Here is a 24,350-nt window from a genome sequence, read left to right on the forward strand (position 1 = left end):
TTTATCTTTATGTTTAGATCTTGTTCGCATTTTTGTTTAGGTTTACAGTTTGTTTCCTCATTCTCCTTTTCTTGCAGTTTGATATACATGTTTGTTATAAGTTTTTAAATTATCATTGTGTCTGTAATCACATTCAATATTGCTTCCTTCTGGTAACCTCAGACTGTTTCCCAATTTGTCCTTCAAGTAGGTTTTCAGTTGTTGGTATGCAAACCTTGTATCGTGAGTTATATTATATTTGTCCTTCATTTGTTCAAAAGATAATAATTTATTTCCCAAAAAATAATTTTCTATTCTTTTGATCCCTTTTCTTTCCCATTCTCTGAAGGAAAGGTTATTTATTGTGAAAGGGATTAGTTGATTTTGTGTCAATATTAATTTTGGTAGTTGATAATTTATTTTATTCCTTTCTACATGAATCTTCTTCCAAATGTTGAGCAGATGGTGCAATACCGGTAAATTTCTATGCAGCACCAATTTTTCATCCCACTTGTATAGTATATGTTCAGGTATCTTCTCCCCTATTTTTATCTAGCTCTAATCTGGTTTTTCCCTTGTTTGATAAAAATCTGATAGGTATCTTAATTGTGCTGCTCTATAATAATTCTTAAAGTTTGGTAGCTGTAAGCCTCCTTGCTTGTACCATTCTGTTAATTTATCTGGTGCTATCCTCAGTTTCCCCCCTTTCCATACGAATTTCCTTATTATTTTCTTTAGCTCCTTGAAGAATTTGCCTGTTAGGTGAATTGGTAACGATTGAAATAGGTATTGTATCCTTGGGAAGATGTTCATTTTAATACAGTTTATCCTTCCTATCAGTGTTAGTGGTAAGTCTTTCCAGTGCTCTAAGTCTTCTTGTAATTTTTTCATTAATGGCTGATAATTTAGTTTATATAGATGGTCGAGATTATTATTTAGTTGTATACCTAGGTATCGAATTGCTTGTGTTTGCCATCCAAATGGTGATTCTTCCTTAAACTTTGTGAAATCCGCATTACTCATTGGCATTGCTTCACTTTTATTTGCGTTAATCTTGTATCCCGACACTTCTCCATATTCCTTCAATTTCTTATGTAATTCTTTTATTGATATTTCTGGTTCTGTTATGTAACCATGTTAAGTGGGGAAACACAATAACATTAGCTGTACCAGAGGCCAGAGTTCATTTAGCTAAGGAAATAGGTGCACCAGTAATTGAAATGATGATTATATTTACTTGCAATAGGAGGATCAATTTCTCCTGGAGCTGGAAACCAATCAACCATTATAATTTCTTCATCTGTATATCTGTGAATGTTTTTTACTGAAGAATCCTGCATGTTTATCTTTACCAAGATTTGTTGAATTTTTTCCCCCCCAATTTTGAGAAGCAAAATGGACAATAGGCACCATGCAGCCTTCTTATCTAAAGCAAAAAATCTCCTGGGCTATTTTTCTATGGCTTGGCTTTGTGGACGAAGATTAATGGAGGGGTAATGTCCACGTCAGCTACAGGCTCGTTTGTGGCTGACAAGTCCGATGCGGGACAGGCAGACACGGACATAAAACACTACTGCCCAGAAATATGCCCCTTCGGCCCTTCTGGTCTGTACCAAATTTTTGCCTAGTCCCACCAACCTACACTCAGTCCATAGCCCTCCATAAATAGCCCTCTTTATAAATGTTAAAACTGAGGCCGCATTCACCAACTCAATTGGCAGCCCATTCCACACTCCCACCACTCTCTCTGTGAAGAAGTTCCCCCTCAACTTTCCACTTTTCATTTTTATCCCATATCCTCTGGTTTGTATCTCACCTACCCTCAGTGAAAAAAAACCTCTTCATTTACTCTGTCTATCCCCCTCATAATTTTAAATACCTCTATCAAGTTTCCCCTCATTCTTCTATTCTCTAAGGAATAAAGTCCTAATCTGTTTAACCTTTCCCTGTTAATCAGTTCCTGAAGTCCGGGCAACATCCAAGTAATTCTTCTCTGCTTGTCTTTCTATCTTATTGATACCTTTCCTGTAGTCAGGTGACCAAAATGCACATAATACTACAAATTTGGCCTCACCAATGTCTTATTCAACTTTTACCACAACATCTAAGCTCCTATTCTCAATATTTTGATTTATGAAGCCCAATATGCCAAAAGCTATCTTTACAAACCTATTCATCGGTGATGCCACTTTCAGAGAATTTATGTATCTATATTCCCATGTTCCTCTGTTCTATCACACTCCTCACTGTGCATGTCCTTTCTTGGTTTGTCCTTCCAAAACGCAACACATCACACTTGTCTGCATTAAATTCCATCAGCCCATTTTTTCATCTGGTCCAGATCCCTGCAAGCCTTGAAAATCTTCTTCGCTGTCCACAATACCTCCAATCTTAGTGTCATCTTCAAACTTGCTGATCCAATTTACCACATTATCGTCCAGATAATTGATGTAGATGACAAACAACAATGGTCCCAGCATTGATCCCTGAGGCACACCACTAGTCCCAGGCCTCCAGTCTGAGAAGTAATAATCCTCCACTACTCTCTGGCTTCTCCCATCCAGCCATTGTCAAATCCATTTCACCACCATGAATACCCAGGGTCTGAACCCTTCTGACTAATCTCCCATGAGGGACCTTGTCAAAGACCTTCCTAAAGTCTATATAGACAACATCCACAGCATTTCCTTCTTCAACTTTCCTGATAACCTCCTTGAAAAACTCTATAAGATTGGTTAAACATGACCTATCAAGCATAAAGCCATCTTGACTGTCCCTAATCAGCTTCTGGCTATCCAAATAATTGTATACCCGATCTTGGAGAACACCTTCCAATAATTTACCTACTACTGACATCAGGCTCACCAGCCTATAATTTCTAGAGTTTTGGAGTTTTTTTTAAACAATAGAACAACGTGAGCTATCCTCTGGCACAACACCCGTGGCTAAGAACATTTTAAATATTTTTGCCAGAGCCCCTGCAATTTCTACACTAGCCTCCCTCAAGGTCCAAGGGAATATCTTGTCAGGCCCTGGGAATTTATCCACCCTTATATGCTTTCAGATGGCAAGCACTTCCTCCTCTTTAATCTGTATAGGTTCCTTGACCTTACTGCTTGTTTTCCTCACTTCCCACGACTCTGTGCCTGTTTCCTGAATGAATATTGATGAAAAAAAAACATGCAAAATCTCCCCCACCTCTTTTGGTTCCATACAAGGGTGACCACTCTGATCTTCAAGAGGAATTAATTTTGTCCTTTACTATTCTTTTGCTTCTAATAATACCTGTAGAAACCCTTAGGATTTTCCTTCGCATTGTCTGCCAAAGCAATCTTTCTTTTGGTCTTCCTGATTTCTTTCTGGAGGTTTTTCTTGCATTTAAAAAAAATTCTCCTCAAGTACTTGCTCCATGTTGCCTATACCTTCTTCCGAACCAAATCCCCAGTATTCCTCGAAACCAAGGTTCCCAATGCCTGCTAACTTTGCCTTTAATCCTGACAGGAACATACAAACTCTGTACTCTCAAAATTTCACCTTTCAAGGCTCACCATTTACCTCGCACATCCTTGCCTGAAAACAGCTCACCCCAATCCACTCATTCTAGATCTTTTCTCTTTTCCTCAAAATTTAGAATCTCAACCCAAGGCCCATCCTTCTCCATAATTAACTTAAAACTAATGGCATTAATGGGCCCAAAATGTTCCCCTCCAATCTGTCCTGTCTCCTTCCCTAAAGAAGATCCAGTATTGCATTCTCTCTAGTTGGTACCTCTATATATTGATTTAGAAAACACTTCTGAACCCCTATGAACTCCAAGCCATCCAGCCCTTTTATAGTCTAGGAATCCCAGACAATATGTGGAAAATTAAAATCCTCTACGATCACAACCTTATGCTTCCTGCAGTTGTCTGCTTTCTCTCTTCAGATTTGCATCTCCAATTCACTTCTTGGGTATGATCATACCTTTCCCATTCCTCAGCTCCAGCCATGTAGCCTGAGTAGACGAGCCCTGTGGTCTGTCCTGCCTGAGCACAGCTGTGATATTTTCCCTGATGAGCAATGCCATTCCTCTCCCTTTCATCCCTCCATTCTATCTCATCTAAAGCAACAGAGGCCTGGAACATTCAGTGCCAGTCCTGCCCCTCCTGTAACCAAGCTTCACTAATGGCAACAGTCATAATTCCACGTGCCAATCCAAGCTTGTCTGCTTTTCCATTGAAATAGATGGACTTTAGACAATTTCCACCACGTACAACATATCGACTTCTAATGGTGCATGCAATGTTCACATCATCTTTTCCCTCCTCCATTCCTCTATCTGTTCTGGCACTCTGGTTCTCATACTGCTGCAAACCCACAAGAGCAGCACTAGCATATCTGCCAGTTCAGATGCAAACCATCCCATTGGAACAGGTCCATGTCAAGCTGTATTTTCCTCCTATTTCTAACCTCACTATCATGTGGCATAGGTAGCAATCCTGAGATCACAACCCTGGAGGTCCTGTCCTTTAACCTAGTATCTAACTCCCTGAACTCTCCTTGCTGGACCTCCTCACCTTTCCTACCCATGTTATTGATCCCTATATGGGCCAAGACATCTGGCTGCTTTCCCTCCCTCCTGAGAATGCCGTGAATTCAATCTGAGTTATCTCAAACCCTGGCAACAGGGAGGAAACATACCATCAGTATACTCGATCTCTTCCACAGAACTTCATATCTGTTCCCCCTAACTATGGAATTCCCTTTTTACTACAGCTCGTTTCTCCTCCTTTCCCTACTTAGCCACAGGATCAGTCTCCATGCCAGAGATCTGACCTCCGAGGCTTGTCTCCCCACCACCCCCCCCCCCCCAACAGTATCCAAAATGGTACACTTGTTATTGGGGGGAACAGCCACAGGGGTGCCCTGTACTGCCTGCCTGTTCCCTTTCTCTCTACTGACTGCCACCCATCTGCCCTCCTCCTGCCTCTGGGTGTAATAATGCCCCTGTAACTCCTGTCTATCACCCCCTCTGCTTCCAAATGATCCAGAGTTCATTCAACTCCATTTCCTTAACTCGGCTTGTCAGGAGCTGCAGTTAGATGCATTTCTCACAGATGAAGTCTTCAGGGATACTGCTGGCTTTCCTGACGAAACACATTCTGCAAGGGGAGAATTGCCCTGTCTTGGCTGCTATTCCCAATAAAGGAACAGAATATATGAAATTGAAGACCTGTCCTTACCTGTGACTACCTGAGGAATCCTTTTTATTCCTTGAATAGGGTGTCCCTTTCTTACTTCATCTAGCATCTCTTACCTATTCTCGCCGAAGCCTGTTGAGCCAAAGCCTTACCACTCTGACTCAGTCCACTCCGACAATGACTACTCCGCTACACAGTCCCTCACTTTTACAGTGATACTCCTCCAATTAGCTTCTAGCTGCTGCCTCACCCCTGCTCCTCAGGACATCTGACCTCTCTTGCTCTAATCAATTTCTTCCTCCAATCGAATACTCAGAAAAATATGATTTTTAAAAATGCTCTGTATACGCATTTGTTTTTTCAGAATATGCTTGAATATTTGGTTTTAAAAAATGTAAAGTTTCATATTACATTACATACCTGGATGTTCTTCAGTACCTTTTGTAGGTTGCTCTAGCAGAGTATCCAACGCATTGGAATAATTCTTCAAAGTCCAATATGCAATACTCCGCAGAAATGGATCTGGATGTAGTTTGCTTAGTGAAAACTCAGACCCCCCTGGTTTATAGCCAAGAACTTTTTCATAAAGAATAGATTTACAAGTTGAGGATGTTTCATAATCAGATTCATATAGTCGTGCAATAATCATGGCCAACTGGATATCGTCCATTTTTTCTAAAATCACCTGAGAGGGCATGAACATGAACTCCATATTTGAATATGGTCAGTAAACGTAAAAAAAAATGTGCAAACATTGATTGAAGAATTGTGAATTAGAGTACAATTTTAAAAATACTCTATATTGGAACACATTTTCTATCTGAATATTACACATGAATCCCACCCCCATAATACCTCTGCTTTTAAAAAAAAACTTTTAAAGTTAAGGATTCATTTATAATTTCTCGACATACAACTCTGAAATGCTAATTCAACATTAAATGGAAATAAAGCATAAATGAATTGGTAAGCAGTTTATTTTAAACAATCTTGGTCCTATAAAATTTTCAATGACTGTATATGCTGGCATTTAAGATAACTCAATAAGACAACCCCCTGAATTTCCACCTAAAATGTAGGTTTTGAGCTATATTCACTGTATAAGACCTCCCTAAGTCAGGCACTTACCACTGACCAGTGGAGCGATGCTGCAAGGCACATTTAATATACCAATTCAATTCACAACATTTTAAAAGCAAATTACCGAGTAAAGGTTTAAATTTTATTAGCAGATTTTAAAATAAACCACCGATGACTTCTTTTAACAGGCCATTTAAAGCCTATTCAGAGCCAACAATAGTTAGACTAGGCAGATGGGGAGCACCGAGACTTGCCTGTTCAGATTTTATATTTGGTGTATAATGTTTTGGGGTGACATTTTTAAAGTTCAAGGACTATCTTATACACCGACAAATACGGTATTTAATACATAATTCAGGAACTGATCGTCAAAACAGAGTTTCATTCTAAATTACTTTGGGGGAAAAAAAACTAAACAATTGAGTTTTGAACAAGAAAAACCAACATTACCTCAATAGCATCCTTTAAAGAACCAGCCAATAGGAAAAATGCGGCAGCTTGCTCAAAGCGCTGTTTACCCAGCAAAGCAAATGCATTTTTTAAAGCTGCTTTACGCCACCTATCTTCACTAAAATTGTGTTTGAAAAATTCGGTCATCTTTTTATCCTGCTGGGATCTGATTTAAAAAAAAACTTTGAATTATATTTGTGCTATATTTGTAACTATACTATGGAAAAAACATTCAACTGATCAAGTAACCAAAATACAGCTTAGAGTTAAACAAGAATATCTCCAGATGTTAGGATCTAATACACCAAAGTTCTGGAGAAACCAGCATCGACAGGAGTCAAAAGGTCATCAGCGGTTCAGGCCCGAAGCATTAATTGCCTTTTACTTTCTAGAGGTGCTGTGTGACCTGCTGAGTTTCTTCAGAACTTTGCTCCCATAGTGCAAAGATTATACGAACAATCTAAATAAATTATTCTGCAGAGTGGCAAGTGGAACTGCACGACATAATCTAGCTGTGGTCCAGCCTCTGTTTTCTAGCATATTTCCTGTTCTTGTATTCTGCATTTGAGCAAAGAGCCAGTCAAAATGAGCTTGAAACAAGAGTAAGCAATGATTTTTTCCTCATGCTTCACAAATGGCTCGATCACAAAAAGGTTTATTTGCAACAAGTGTTGCATTGAAATCAATGAAGGACAACTTACTAAAAACATTGCAAACCTTATTCAAGCTAAAAGGACAGTAAATGCTGAAACTTTAATGAAATTAATCAAATAGATGTGCACAAAAATAAATTCAACATCACAGAAAAGCATCACAGCAGATTTACTTTGCCTGTATTAAAATTAAGGCCGAGACCAGTTGGAACCATCAATATTCATTCAGTTTCAAAGAGGACTAAAAAAAAGGATAGGATGTAATCTGTGTTTTTGTGCAAGCACCATGATCTGGAGAGATGTTGTTTTGTCATTTTGTGTATGTATAATCAGATGATACTTGAGGAGACCATTATTTCAAACTAAAATATTCCTCTAGACTAAAAACTGTCACAAGAAAGAAAGCAGATGTCATTAAACATGAGCAAATTTTCAGACCAGCTTGATTTGACTAAGTACAGAAGAAATACAAATAAAAGGCTTATCAATGGGGTTGACGTAAGGAAAACTTGCATTACCCAAGAGATATCTTGTCTCTCAATCTTCAGTGTTAAACTCTGATCATGTGTGAAAGACAAAGCTCGGAAGAATAGATATCAAATTAAAAGACTTTGTGTTCCATTAACAATAATTGACCTTGGTATTCACTTTTCTATTGAACTTACCTGAATAAACCCCAGAGAACAGCCTTTTTCTTTAAAGCAAGATAAAATAATGCAGCATCCAATGCATCATTGTTTCTTTGAAAGGCAGCTTTTGCAACCTGTATGGAAAACAGGAAAAAAAATAGTTCCATCCGTACCAGTAGCACAAAAGCAGAAAATTGTTTCCACTTGGATATTTAGTTAGGGACATAGTGTCGGTACTCATCCATAGCATCCAAGAAATCTGGTCACAATAATCTAGCCACTAATTTAAATCGAATGCAGTGTTTACTTTCCTTATCCTTACAAGACACACTACTTAGCATCAGCTCCAGGGCTGTATCAACATTTTGTGTTGACAGCAAGCAGGCCAGGTTGTTAGTTGTATTCAAGAATTCTCAATAACCAAACCAGCAATTAAATACATTTAAGGTGCTTGTTTAATATTAAGATTCCAATATATACAAACTCAACATATATAGGAACCTTAATATTAAAGAAGCCCTTGTCGACTCTCTTCATCACCTCTTCAACAACATTTTTCAAGTTCGTGGAACACATGACATACGAATTAAGATCAAAATATTTTGTTTCATGCCAGCAGTCATTTTACTGTCCCCGCTTTAATATACTTTGTCAGTAATCCATTAGCGATCCCATAAAAATAATGAGAAACTAATAAATGAAGCAAAGAGATTTCTTTGCTCAGCAGGAGTTATGAAACTTGTTAATTCACAAGATAAAGGAACAGAAGCAGGTCACTAGGCCCATCAAGTCTGTTCCGTGATTCTACACTAAGCTGAACTATGCTCATACCTCGTTCCAATTTCCAGCCTTTTCCCCATATCCCTTGATATCCTTATTAATTAGATAATTATCAATTTTCTGTTTAAATTCTCCCAATGATCTGGCCTCCACCTCTGTATGCGGCAGTGAGTTCCACAGATCCACAACCCCTCTGACTAAAGTTCTTCTTCCTCTCTATTTTAATTTTAAGACTGTGACCCTTTAGCCTTGATTCACCCACCAAAGGAAACATCTTATCTATATCCACTCTGTCAAAACCTTTCAAAATGTCTTTATGAGATCCCCTCTCATTCCTCTATAATTCAGGAATCATCCTAGTAAATCTCCTCCGCCCCCTCTTCACATCCTTTCTAAGGTCGGGGGCCCAAAACTGCGCACAGTACTCCAGATGAGCTCTCACCAGAATCCCATAGAGCCTCATCAACACCTCTTTACACAATTCCTCTTGAAATGAAGGCCAACATAGCATTCGCTTTCTTCACTACCAATCCCACCTGCTCATTAACTCTGCACGAGGTTTAGATTTTCTCCCCATCCAAATAGTTTCCTGCCTGTTTATTTCCACGGCCAAAATGTAGAACTGAACATTTTTCAACGTTGTATCTCATCTGCCATATTTTTGCCCAGTCTCCTAATCGGTCTATATCATTCTGCAACTTTACGGTTTATTCAACACTTTCTGCTCTGTCACCTATCTTGGTGTCATCTGCAAATTTGGCCACAAAAACATTCATTCCATAATCCAAATCATGAATAGAAATTGTAAACAGCAGCCCCAAGACTGACCCCTGTGGAACACCACTTGTTACAGGCAGCCATCCTGAATGGGATCCCTTAATTTCAACCCTTTGCTTCCTGCCTATCAGCCAATTTTCTATCCAATCTAATACATCATCCCTGTAATTCTATGGGTCCTCATCTTATTAAGCAGCCTAACACGCGGCACCTTATCGAAAGCTTTGAGTGCATTCAAAGCTGGGATTGATGGTTTCGGAGGATGAAGGGAGTTGGGGATCAGGTGAACAAGTATAATTCTCCTTGCAGGCTACTCTCAGAAATATTTAGGTTTCAATTTTCCCTTCTGAATGTAGCAAATATGTTGGACTATTATCAATTGACAGTACCCAATACATTAGCAAAATAGAAATTTTAATCCACAACTTTAGACCAGCAATGCTTCAGGTTATTCTCCACACAACCAAATTCAATCTAGTCTTAACCTTAAAGGTGATACATTCTGATTTTTTTATCCTCAAATTCAATTTATTGTGATTTTACTGACACTAATAATCAAAGATAGTTAATTATTCAGACTCAAATTTAAAATGGTGGCATGCTTGTCTGTACAGTTCTAGACCAATGAATTATACTTGGAAGACTCTAATCCAAAGCAATACTCTGTTGATCTAATGCAACGCTTTTTAAACTGTCAAATTGATCAAAAGATAATGATAAAATAAGGTCACTGCATGAACTGCTGAGTTCCTCCAGCATTTTTGTGTTTTATGGAAGCTCCATTCTACCTTAATGCATACATCTATTATTTCACTGTTCTTATTCATACATTTCTAACATGATAGCACTCTCGTACCTTCTCAATGCACTTGCGGAGTGTATTAATATTTCGAATCCACCAGCCTACGCCCATGGCTTTCAGGTCAGACCACTGAGGGTCCCCTTTCTGCATGGCAGGAATCATACTGAGCAATTCCTCTTCAGCCTCAGAGTGAAATGCCCAGGCAAAGTGGCATGTAGACAAGCCTTCAAAATACAATGACCATTTTTATTGACTCGAGTAACTGTATTAAAACTAGGCAAAAATACCAGTCTAGATACATGCTATAAAGTAAGCAGGCTGAAAACCATCACGATTTGGGTAAGAATATGAACAAATCACATCTTAAACATATATTAATGTATTATATTTATAGTAAAAGAATCAAGGTCAATATTTGGCTCCATCATTTCTCACAGTTCAAAATTATCCTCAACTTTTGCACAATTTCTTATTCACATAATATTAATATGCCTTTAATCCAACTCATAGAATGGAGATTTAATATGACCATAATCAATAGATGTGACTGAAGTGTTGGTGCATGGTTACCACTCACCTCCTGAGTTTGCATGTGAATCAACCATGGACTCTACTCCATATAATAGTTGTCATGTTTCCAAAAAATTCTTTGCCTCCTGCCCAGACCTGCGGTGTATTCTAAAGTTTCATCTTCAGCTTCTCCCCTTTACTTTTACATCCAACCCCAATAGGTTATTGTTAAAAAAAACGTGAACCTTTTTTTTAAAAAAAACTGTTTTACTTCCCTATTTCTTATCCTCAAACTTGCACACGTCATGAGTTCTACAGTTCATCTCTACAACCATTGCTTCTCATCATTAAGCTAGAATTATTTTCTCCACATTGCCATTTTATTCTCCTCTTACCCTATTTCTGTGCATTTTTAATCATTCTGCTGATATCATTAACCAGTGCTCCTGATTTAAGCTTCATTGGTACATCATAAATTCAAATTAGAGTCAATTATGACTATTTACTAATAATGCAAATAGGTTCTGGAGATCAAGTATTAATGCAATGAATTTAATAAAGAGTTTTTGTAGTTGATGGTCTTATAAAGTCACATTGAATAGAGGTCAAAAGATTGATCTTAGCAGAATTCAACCAATTCAAAATAAATTATGGAACAAGCCTCAAGGCAAGGAAAGTTAACAGTCCCGATTGCAGTGAACAAGAATACAGTTAACCTTTGCCAATGAAGCCCTTGTAGCAGTCCGCTGGGGGGGCAGTGGGCAGAACCTGCACTAACAGCTCCAAACTCATGATAGCTAGACACAATAGGCTCCTTCCTACTGGCAACTAGCCACTACAGCCACGAGTGAGTCAGCAGTACCCGTAGGTCTATAGACAAGCCCTGGCCTACTCAATGTGAATGTCATGAGGTAGTACCTACTCCAGACATCATGTCGCCACGTCACCTGTTGTTTGTCTATATCAAGCCTGAGAGCACGTCAATAAATGTTTTTGCTCTTCTCTGGCTGAAACTGGAGGGTGGTCTCGTTATTCATCCTATTTCAACATGATGGCATATGTACACAATTTGCATCTGTCACATCCTTGCTATTTTGCGACACAAGGGAGAATTAGTTTAGTAAGTTACTGTATTTTTTTGATACAAAGCAACCAGCATGCTACCTTCAGGAAATGAAGCTGTTAAGAAAATTATCAATGAAGCTTTGTTATTAAACCATTTGTAATGTTCTCCATTATTACCATTATAGAACACATTAATAGCTTATGGTTAAGCATAACACAAAACTTAAACTGATTGAACAAAACGTATTTACCAGAGACCTGAAATAAAGCATTAAAAAAAACTTGCTGCTATCAATAGTTTTTTCTAGATTAACTGTATTTTGAAGATCAACTAGAACTTAAAATACTTTATTTTAGACCAAATATTTTCGAACACTGTCATTATTTTTCACATTGTAATTTCCCAATTATAGCAACAATTTCCTTCTCCCAGAAAACAAAACGATTTGGGGCTTGAGGCAGAAGTATCAGAGTTAAATAGCACGACATCCCAAAAAAGTAGTTGATACATCTTGATCTATTTTTTAACTTAAGGTTTTTTTATTTTCATGGTGGATTGATATGTATTTATAATAATTTATTGGATTTAAAATAAGTCTTCATGGTGAGGATCAAGAGCGATTGGGAAAGAGACTTGAACATACATGGATGTAAGGGGGTTGGAGGGTTATAGGCATGGGAGTGGGTAGGTGAAACTAGTGGTTTCACGTAAATCAGTGCGGACTAGAAGGGCTGATTATGGCCTGTTTCCGTACTGCCAATTGTTATATGACTCTGTTTATGCCTTCCTTCTTGATTGGCTTGCTTCTGAATACTGTATGTTGATGTGGGTAAACAGTTTGCACTTCAGTCAAGTTTCATATGTCCATAAAATGGATGGGAGAATACAAGAAAGGGACAAGAGTACAAAGCTAGAGTCTTGGAAGGTTTTTAGGCAAAATATAATTAGTAATAGAGAGGGACTTCCAAAATACAGTAATAAGACAGCTGAAGGAAAATGAGTACTTACTAGAGGGCAAGTGGATGCACATACAAGAGTCAATCTAGTTGAGGTACTGGAAATGGTGAGACCTGAAAGAACTTTCTCTGGGGCATGGAAAGTTAATGAGGTCAGTGATGATCAGAGCTCAGGAGTCATTAGGATTTCTACAATTAATCACCTCAGTGGATCTGCAACTGCATGTGCTCCGGGTTAGAATGTAATGATTCAAGGTTCTCTTCCCTGTCCCCACTCCAAATGCAAGTGGAATTTAAAAAAAAACAGATTTAAATATACTTTAGTTAGTTAAATAAGTAGAATAAAGTTAATTATTATTCTTTGTGCAATTAAATTATATTTTGACACTTTACCCAAATCTCATACCTTGATGTAAAAGCTGAAGTCGATAGACTGGAGGCAGTGATGTCAGGAGGCAAATGTGTAAGCGCATGGCAAGCAAATAACGTAAACCACATTCATCCAAAGTTTCACCTCCAACAAAATAAAAGAGATTTTATCTCAACTGTCAATAAACAGAGCACCAACAGAGATATTTACATTAATCATTCTGCTTCTTACTACATTAATTTTTTAAAATGAGTTTCAGAATATTAGTGCATTTTTACACTGTATTATGATATCCAAAATTAAATGTTTTATTTTCACTCACGTACTGATCTTTAATATTTACAGTATACTATTTAGAAACAATGATGTTATATGCAGTAAAGATGGTTAAAAACACGATGTTCAATATCAAGGAACAAAAAAATGTACACATCATTTTGCAGTCCACCAAGAGGAGAGTAAACAATTCAAATTTAGAGGCCTGTTTATGCTGCTGCAGTTGTTGATACTACTGCCAATGAGGCAGACCCCAGAGCAGGGGGAAGAGAGAGCACACAGTATTCCTCTGGGTGTGGGGGGGGGTGGGTGGTGCTGGGGGGAAAACGACTTACTGCCTGGTGGTTACACTGACAGCCTCATACAAGTTTTAAACCACACATAGAAGGGACTGTTGTTTTCCCCATCACCATGCTCAAGCTGGCAGCGCCCAAACTTGGCAGCAGACCATGAAGATTGCGGACTCTGGAGAACCAGCAGAGTGGTGCACAGCACCAGAGCAGGAGACTAGCCCCCTCGCCGATGAGCCTGTACAAGGAATTTACAGGGAGGGTGACCACAGCACACCACAGTGGATCAGTGAGGGACTCGAAGGCAAGAGGCCGCAGATTGCTGGAGACTGGCTTATGAGAACCAGGTATCAGAATTGTGACTTGTGAGGATACCAATGGCAGGCAGGGGTCCTGAAAGGCCTCAAGTATTAGCAGCTTCCTGTATCATATGAGAATTAAGAATTCAGGTTAATGGCTAGAGCAAACAAAGGCCATGTGACTGCAGAGGCTCTGGAAGAGCAGGAGATGAATCCACAGACAATCAGTACAAGAGTCGAATCCACAGAGATGGGTGTCCCTTGAGCAGCCATTCTCAACGGGCGCCATTTGGCTGCCCTGGGTGTCGCCGCACATTTAAGGTGGGCTACAGACTGAAATCATAAAATATTTTTAATGTTTTTAATGCAGTCTGTAGGAGAGAAGAACCAACTGCTTCACAGGTTGAGATTAGAGTTGAATATCTCATCCAAAAGAAGTCCCCTCTAAAGAGCAGTAAGGTTTCTTCCTGAAACTCCAGTTTCTTCCCACCCTTCAAAGCATATGGGGATGGTAGATTAATTGGGGTATTATAGGTAATGGGCGGTACAGGCTCCTGAGCCGGAAGGGACTATTACAAGACTGTATGTCTAAATCTAAATCGAAACAATGAAGCCCTGCAGTCAAATGACAAGGCTACTACAGACTCTTCTTGGGATTTGAACCAAAATATTCTGCTCATTTTAAATACCACGTCCCAACCTGATCCTTTGGCCTGCTACTACTTTCTAATAATTTCTATAGAAAATATAAATTAGCCTGGGTGTAAAGAGTCACCAGGTCTGATCAATTAGCTTCATGGTGAATAAATATGGTAAAACTGCCCCTCCTTTCCATACCCCCATCAAAAATTATATTAATTGCACATTTGATTGAAAGAATTTACGAAGCTGAACAGTGAACTAATCAATTGGCATACCATAATCTTATTGCTATTTAGCAAATAACATGCTGTTTACAAAATATAACTGGTAAAACCAACTGCTGTTACATAAGTAGACAAGATCATCCTATGACACAATAAATATTAATGCAGAAAATAACTTAAAAGATTATTATATACATACCAGAATAATCCTTGTCCCTGTTTTCATTAACTTCTGTGCTTGTGGTAGCTACCGTGTCAGCTAATGCTACAAGGAACATCTGTTCTAATCGTGTAAGTCCCGGCAAACTGGAATGCATCAAATGACTGGAAAGCACACGAGCATGTTCTGGACCAAAGTACGTTGGTCCATACTGGGATAAATTAATGACTTTGGATTTAGATTCCTTCTTTTCAATGACAAAGTCAACAAAGTCATCTGTGGTCAAACCTGGAGACTGAAATAAGTCTGCATACTGATCCTCCATTTTTTTACTCCGAATTTGTGAACCTTTGTCAATTTTAGTAGTTTCTTCTGCAATTTTATAAGATGTGTCCTGATCAGCTGACAGCAATGCATAAAGAGGAAGTGGTGGAATGGAGTCAATTTCAGTATAATCTCGAGTACCTTCTCTTCCAGCTATAATTGTATCTTTCCCTGTACTTCCACTTACGCTGATGGTTCGAGAAAGGTGGCGTCGAGGTCCTCCTCCTTCTCCTGGGTCTTTATCCCTGAAGATTGTAACTTCTCCAGCAATACATTTAACCAAATGTGAAAGGATGGCCTTTGCTCTGCGCACCTTGCCCAAATCCATAAGTTCTAGTAGCTGAGTGGGATGATATTGAGGAAGAGTAGGTGAAAGAATATGAGCTGCTTCAAACAATCCTCCATCTTGAATCATTCCTGGGACCCCAAAAACATCATCTGCAACAGTTGTTCCATCAGCAATACTGTGCCATTTTGGAAGCATTTTAGTCTCAAATGTGTCAATATCAGCAAATTCATCAAAAGATGACAAACTACCATTTTCAGTATCATTTAATGGTTTTGTAGAATGCTTCCACTGTGCATACACATGCATTTCACAATCCATCCCAATTACTAGAATGCCATCTCTCACCCAGGATAAAGAAACTGGCAGTGAAGGTGTTCCATCTACAGAAGATATCAAATCCACACATCTCAGCAAAACCCATTTTGATTTAGTCCCTTGTTTAATGCTTCCCCCTAGTGGCAAAGTAATTACAGCCAACCCATCTTTACTTGTGGCTTGTTCAGTTACAATCCCTGACAATCTTCCATACATTAGAATTTTGGAACCCACTCCCACTGTAAGAATATGAGAACCATCTTCTTTTGACACCCAATCCAAATGCACTAAATGTTTTATGCTAGACATCATGTTTTTGCCTTTAAGATAAAGATCGGATTTATTATACACAAATAAATTGCTATCTACACTAACTCTTGAATCCAGGACACCTCCAACCTTTCCTAAATCATCCAAGTGAATTGTCTGCTCCAACACCCACTCCGATCCTCCAGTAGATTCACACTCAAAAATGGAGACGTGCATTGAAAATTCTTTTGATGTCATGCCATTAGGCTGTAGAGACTCTTTGTAAGCCACAGCCAAACGGCCTGTGTATGAACAGCTCACAGCCACCGGGCGCCCAGTGACCATCACTGCACTGTTCTTGTGTTCTCCTTCCTCGTTCATCAAAGGCCAAGTTTCCCACCAGTAAGCACGTACTTCTTCTGAATTTTCAGAGTTTGAGTTCTTATCCACAGTACATCGCCAGAATCTCACTTTGCCATCAGAGCACGATGTCACTATTAGATAAGGTGCAAGACAGACTGGATAAATTGAAGATGAACTCAAATGACCTAAAAAGAAAGAAAAACTATTATAACAGTGAGATATTCTTGGTTAAAACCGTAATACACGAGAAAATAGCAGCAGAATTTGTCCATCACCCCAGCAATTTTTCCATATACCTTTGATATTTATCCACATCCATTTAGATCATTTTAATGATCCAGCTTCCAAAACCTGGTAAGGCAGAGATTCACTATCTTCTGTGAGAATAAATTTCTACATATCAGTTTCAATTGACTGGTCCTGTACCTTGTAATTATGACCCTTATTCAAGACTTTCCCATGAGTGAAAACATCCCAACATCCCTTGAGATTTTATATGTCACAATAAAGTCACCCGCCATTCTTCTGAGCTCCAAATAATACAGACCCAACCTGTTTTGCCTTTCTCAACAAGGCTATTCTCTTATAGGAAAGAGGCCCCAAAATGTCAAGCTCTCTCACATGTCTGAGTAAGGTCATTCATTATTCTTTTAATATTGAGTAATATAGGCCCAACCTATTTAGTCTCCCTTTATAAAACAACACATCCATCCTTGGAATTAGCTTGGACAATCCCTTTCTATTGTTTACATCATGCCTTTTACAAATGCACTACATATACAGATTTCTCTAGCAGCTCTCCTTATTGCATCCTCAAAGAATTCAACTAATTTTTTTCTTATATGATTTACTTTTCACTAAGCCATCCTGACCTGGTCTAAATATTTTCAGTTTTCCTTAGTGATTATTGACTCAAGGTTATTGAGAATAACAGCAGTGAAACTGACTGCCCTATAGTTCCCTGGCCTCTTTTTTGAACAAGAATTTGCAGTTTTCCAATCTTCTGGTATTCTCTCCCACTCCCACCTTCACCACCAGAGTTTAGAGAGTTAGCTTGGAGGCCATTTCCTTTAAAATCTGAGTATAGTCCATTGGATCTCAGCAACTTGCCCATCATTAGCCCTGTGCCACTTCAATATATTATTGTTTGTCACTAGGATTTTTCCAAGTTCTACTATGTTATTTGAAATTGGCTGATCTGATATCAGAGATAGTAGCAGTCTTAAACAGTGAGATCATAAGAAAAAATTCAACCAATCTGTCATAATAATTAACCAGCTTCATCTTTGTAGTCACGTGAGAAAATGCTTGATAGTCAGAACATTTATCACGGGTATGGTGGTGAGATGTGTTCCTTAGCCATGAATAGATGGAGTACAAAAGGTATAAAAGTCAGCATTGATTTTGCTGAACACAGTAGGCCTAGAAATTGATGTGAACCTTTGAAGTGAAAGAGATAGTGATTAATTAAATGAGTGGTTCTCAACCAGAGAGCCATGGCCACCACGTGTGTCCTTAAAAATATTAAGAATACTTTAAATTAGATAAAGATGTGCTTTTTACAGAGCTGTCTTTGACTTGAAAATATTATTCAGTCATTGCCACTAGTAGGCCTTAGACTAGAAAAAAAACATTCAATAAGATGATGGTTGATCTGATCATTGACTCAACTCCACCCACCTGCCTTTTCCCCGTATCCCTCAACTCCTTTTTTAGGTAAAAAATCTAACTGAACCTTAAATATATTTAATGAAGGAGCCTCAACTGCTTCCCTAGGCAGAGAATTCCACAGGTTCACTACTCTCTGGGAAAAATAGTTTTTCCTCATCTCCCCTGAATCTTGAGGCTGTGTCGCTAGTTCAGGTCTCACATACCAGTGAAAACAATTTTCCTGCCTCTATCTTATCAATCCCTTTCATAATTTTATATGTTTCTATAAGATCTCCTCTTATTCTTCTGAATTTGAGTAAATATAATCCCAGGTGATTTAGTCTCTCCTCATAGGTCAACCCCCTCATCTCAAGGATCAACCTTTCTCCAAGGCCAGTATATCCTTCCTCAAGTATGGAGACCCGAACTGCACACAGCTCTCCAGATGCAGCCTCACCAGTATCTTATATAGTTGCAGCATGACCTCCTGCTCTTGAATTCAATTCCTTTAGCGATGAAGGCCAACATTCCATTGGCCTTCTTAATAACCTTTTGTACCTGCAACCCAACATTTTGCGATTCATGCACAAGCACTCCCAAGTCCCTCTACACAACAGCATGCTGCAGTCTTTCACCATTTAAATAATAATCTGTTCTTCTATTTTTTTCCTACCAAAGTGGATGACCTCGCATTTATTAACATTGTACTCCATCTGCCAGACCTTTTCCCCCCCTCTCACCTAACTTAGCTATATTCTCTGCAGCCTATCCACATCCTCCGTACAATTTGCTTTTCCACTCAATTTAGTATCATCTGCAAACTTGGCTACTGTACACTCTGTCCCCTCTTCCAATTCATCAGTGTAAATGGTGAACAGGTTGCAGGCCCAGCACTGTCCCCTGTGGCATCCCACTTACCACTGTCTGGCAATCAGAAAAACACCCATTTATCCTGACTCTGCCTTCTGCCAGTTAACCAATCCTCAATCCATGCCAATATATTTTCCCCGACTCCATTCAGTGATAAGTCTCTTGCGCAGCATCTTATCAAATGCCTTCTGGAAATCCAAATATACAACATCCACCTGTTCCCCTCTATCTACTGCACCCATTATATCCTCAAAGAACTCTAGCAAGCTTGTCAAATAACACCAGCCCTTTCGGAATCCATGCTGCATCTGCCTGATGGAACCCCTTCATTCAAAATGCCTCGCTATTTCTTCCTTAATGACAGCTTCAAGCATTTTCCCAACTACAGACGTTAAGCAAACTGGCAGATAGTTACCCATCTTCTGCCTACATCCCTTTTTAAAAAGTGGTGTGACATTTGCTGTCTTACAATCTACTGGGACCTTCCCAGAATCCAGAGAATTTTGGTAAATGACTACCAATGCATTGACTATAACTCTCAAATTTCCTTCAGTACCCATCAGGACCAGAGGATTTGTTCACTTTCAGTCCCATTACTTTACTTATCACTATCTCTTTTGTAACAATTATTTTTAATCGAGGCCCTCAACTTCCTTCGCATCCCTACCACTCTTTGGCATGCTGGACGTGTCCTCCACCATGAATATATCTGTTCAATGCCTCAGCCATTTCCTCATTACTCAATATCAATTTCCTTTTTCATCTTCCAAGGGACTTATGTTGACTCATCCACCCTCTTTCATTTTATTTATAAAATATTTTTGCTATCTGATTTTAGACTTTGTGCTAAATTTACCATAATCCTTATTTCCTGTTTTGTTGTCCTTTGTTGCCATTTAAAAATTCCCCAATCTTTCAGTTTCCCATTACTCTTGGTGACTTTGTGCACAAGAGCTTTTAATTTTATATTTCCTGAGTTAATCAAGGCTGGCTCTGCCCTCTCTTACTGGCCTTATTTTTTTTTAAAAAAAGGAATACATTTTTGATGAGCACTTAAAAATCCTTGAAAGTCTTCCACTGTTCCTCAACTGTCCTGACAACTAGCCTGTGCTCCTAGTCCATGCTGACCAATTCTCCCCTCATCCTGTAGTAGTCTCCCCTGTTCAAGCATAATACACTTGTTATAGATCGAACTGTTACACCCTCCATCAGTATGAGAAATTCAATCACGCTATGATCGCTCTTTCCAAGAGGGTCCCTAACTACTAGATCATTAATTTTAACGATCTCATTGTACAATGAACTATTTTAGACCATGGTACTGTATCAGCAGTGCACATTTTCTTTAAACTGCGGCAAATTATAGGCCTGTTTGGGACTTGTAGTGACTAACATTGGCGACTTCTCAGAACAATTTGTCCCAATTTTCCAATGAATGATAGATAATGTGGCTCTAGGAATACTATCAATTTTCAGAATGATTTATTTCCACCCAAAAAAAGGGCATAGTCACATCCAGAAAAATCATTCAGATGAGCAACGTTGCTAAAAATGTAGTTGACAGAGGTCGTGGGTTCAAGGACACAGGAGTAATAGCGATAACTGGTACTTGCTTGGAGGATAATGGACACATCAGACCACACAAGCAGTTTAAGCATTAAAGCAAGTCACGGCCCTCAAGGCCTCTTCAATTTTCATGTTATCTCAAAAGGACATCAGAAATTTGCAAGCATACACAAGTATATGGTGTCCAATATTTAAACAATATTCTATCATTCACCCCATCGTTCTTAATTTCAGTTATTACCCCTATCATTTTTAGTCCTGTCCTGCAATGGTTGACCTTACCAAAACCTTTGTTATGTGCAAGGCTCATTCAGTTGTGCGAGAATCAAGCACCACTGAATTTTACAATAACAGGCCAAGTGAACAAACCTGCGATGCACCACCCATTTAACTCTACCAAAACACCACAATTTGTCTTGCTGCTTGCTTGTTTCTCCAGCATGTTTAATGCATTTCTCAGTACTCACCAAATCTCAAGCTTGCACCCCAAGACAGACTATTCTGCATATATGTCAATTTACCCAATCCAGCACCAAGCGTTGAAATTGCCTTTACAGGTTGCCAATGGCTGCTTTGCTGGCAGTTGAAAGGAATGTTGCCTACCAACCACTGAGATGAGGAGGACTTGCAGATTAAATAAAGAAACGACATTAAATAGAGGAAATTAAAATTACCTGCAGAAGGAGTTGCACGGATTACTTCTACTTCCTCGGGCAGATTTAACTGTTGACTATAGACTAATTTGGAGTTAAGAATCAGTTTGCTAGCAGTCTGAAGATTAGCAACTGATGCAGAGCGCGGGAGAGAATTTGGAGATGAGCCAAAATTCTTTTCTTCGAAAACAGCCCGTAGTTTATTTGATGTGAACACTTCTAACATTAGTTTTGTGGAGAAGAAAAAGAAAATAAAACACAAAAATTAAAAAGAGGACTTAGATTATTTTCTAAACCAATAATCAGACGTGCTTCCTCAACCATCCAGTTTCAGTACGGTAAATGTGCATTTAAAAAAATCATATGAAGATGTCCTAAACTCAATTGCAAGTCTACATTGTGGGTAAAATCTAAGCCGGGGCAATGAGACACAGAGGTTTGAGAATTCAAATGGTCGCAGGGATGAGTGGAAAATGGAAATTATTCTATTAATCTCTATTTCCTTTTCTGATTGCAACTAAATCTCCTTTTGGAAAAGCACAATTGGTGACATCAGCTGGGGAAAGGCTACTGATATTTGCCATCTGTGATTGTTGCCGGAACTAATTTTTACAAATTTGTTGCTTTTAAGTTATCGACTAGTATAGGTATATGCCAAATTATCAGGCATCCAATTAAGTTTTAGGGCAAGAGAAAAAAGTGCCAAGGAATGGTACCAATATGATTATAATGATAGGAGCTGTCATGAACTTGATGGATAGAATAGCCTTTTTATTTTTCATATGTAAATTGTAGTGCTAATGCCAGTTGTCCAAGCATTCCCATCAAAATCCTGCTCCTGATGCTGACACAAACATCCTAGAAGCTCCTTTCCAAATGCTACTCTGGGAATTTCCCACGAGTCAGTGATATTCCACATGCTTTCCACCCTTTAGGTGGCAATCTTGTCCTCAAAGCTAAGGAGGTCCATTGGGCACACATGTCAAAAGTTGGCCTGTATTTTCCCCCAGAGTAAACCCTACTTGTGATAGGTGCAAAACTGACCACATTAACTCATATGTTCTGGTCATGTTCAAAGCTAGATAATTTTGGAAAGGAGTCTTTGAAACCCTAACAAAGGTTTTAGGATTAGAATTGCTACCAAATCTATTAACACCTATTTTTGGAATCATCCCAGTAGAGACTGGGCCTATGCCTGTCTCTGCACAGCAAATAATTGCCTTTTCAACATTATTGGCTAGAAAAGCCATATTACTTAAATGGAAGGATCCTAACCCACCGACTCTACATCAACGGCTCTCTGCTATCATGTCGTGTTTAAGTTTGGAGAAAATTAGGAGTCAGACATTTGATACATCTTTTAAATTTGAAGTTTGGCGACCGTTTATTCAATATTTCCATATACTTTAAGAATTATAATCTTGTATTGGATTCTCTCCTAGTTCCTTGTGGTAAATTTGGTTTTAACCAGGAAACCCTTTGATTTCCTACTTTACTCTCAGAATGGACTGTCCAGACCCTCTTTTTTACCTTTTCTTCTTTTGATGTTTTTTTTAGATTAGTTAGTGGGGATCTTGCAATAAAAATATAATTTGTTTCTCTTTTTTCTTTCGGTTTTTCAAGAGAAGAAATTTATGGTTAATATATATTTATTAAATACTAATATGTTCTTTTTCTTACACACTTGTAAATACATATAATGTAATTCTCCTCTTGTATACATGTTTGATAGAACTTGATAAACAGATTAAAAAGAAACTAATTTCAGTTTATTAGTTCAGAATATCAATACTTCTCCCTTCCATTATAGAACTTGATTATTGCTTGGAAGTAGTTGTCCGAGAATCAACCACTCCGGCTTACACAGCAATACTTCCTAACTTGTAGCCTTTTGACTATATTTTCCTTTTTTGCATCATAAAATCTATTCAATCAAACAGGAAGAGTTATGAACAAGACCTTATGTAAATTGTAATCATACAAAAATTAGATTCCAAAAATACAAACCCTCTGCTGCAGCAAGCTAGATCAGTACCATGCAGTGGGCTTTCAAGGTCACTGGCCTTGCCCTTAGGTATTCCTGTCCACCCAATTACCAGTTTCTCTAGCAATCCCCATGAACCAAACCAATCCCATCCCTGGTCTGCAGCTATGAATACCAGTCCACCAAGAAAAGTGTATTGATAACAAAAATTACCTAGATTTAAAAACTTTGCAGACAAGATTTAACTTGCACGAGTCAAATAATTTAAACCAAGTTTTCGGACCTGATACAGTAAAACCCATGTCTGAAATTCAAGCAACCAGCAGCCTCAAGCAGCTGCACCCACCCCCCCCCACCAACCCGCATTGCTATTACATAATTAAGGTTATTGCTCCCATCCGGTAAAACTTAACATGGATGCAAATAACCACAATTAATAACATGACTTTTCCTCCAGCCACATCTCTGCTGTAATTTTTTTGGTTCATTAAGTAACTTTAAGAGGTCCTTAGTTTTACAGCCTCAGTGATACTGCACCAATCAGTGTGTGCGTTTTCATGTACCTACCCATATGAGGCTGCACAGACTTCAAATGGAGGTGCCACATGTGAAGAACAGATCGCTTCTTGTCTCGCTCTATTACCACAAGGTAGAATTTTTCAGAAAATGAAGGTGCATGATAACCTTAAATGACAAAGTATAAACAATTCAGAAAGCATTGCAATAAGAGAAATTATAATACAATTGAGTCTGCAAATTAGATGTTAAAATTCAACACGAGTGAAAGACTGGAAAAAAAAAAGAATATTTCACTTCCTATCAAACCACATCATTGGTGAGTATCCCAAAGTGTTTTGTTGGGATGCTGTACCAAAATAGAGGAAATCACAGAGCTAAAACAGCAAATAAGATGAATGATCACATAACGTGGTGTTTTTAGTCATTCACTGGTATTTGAAGAAAC

General features: G+C 38.5%; 1 protein-coding gene across 1 annotated transcript in view; it reads right to left on the reverse strand.

The window, feature by feature from the left end:
• dmxl2 (Dmx-like 2) overlaps window positions 1-24,350 on the reverse strand; it is a 91,176-nt gene that overhangs the window by 38,396 nt on the left and 28,430 nt on the right. Inside the window, exons 16-24 of the mRNA XM_069910554.1 lie at window positions 23,954-24,070; window positions 21,424-21,621; window positions 15,163-16,848; window positions 13,269-13,376; window positions 10,385-10,554; window positions 8,008-8,105; window positions 6,690-6,855; window positions 5,580-5,844; window positions 927-1,100 (exon numbers count right to left, since the gene is read on the reverse strand). Coding sequence (XP_069766655.1) covers window positions 927-1,100; window positions 5,580-5,844; window positions 6,690-6,855; window positions 8,008-8,105; window positions 10,385-10,554; window positions 13,269-13,376; window positions 15,163-16,848; window positions 21,424-21,621; window positions 23,954-24,070 — 2,982 coding nt within the window. The remainder of the gene's footprint in view (window positions 1-926; window positions 1,101-5,579; window positions 5,845-6,689; window positions 6,856-8,007; window positions 8,106-10,384; window positions 10,555-13,268; window positions 13,377-15,162; window positions 16,849-21,423; window positions 21,622-23,953; window positions 24,071-24,350) is intronic.

Source organism: Narcine bancroftii, chromosome 14, assembly GCF_036971445.1.
Source record: "Narcine bancroftii isolate sNarBan1 chromosome 14, sNarBan1.hap1, whole genome shotgun sequence".
Lineage (NCBI taxonomy): Eukaryota > Metazoa > Chordata > Chondrichthyes > Torpediniformes > Narcinidae > Narcine > Narcine bancroftii.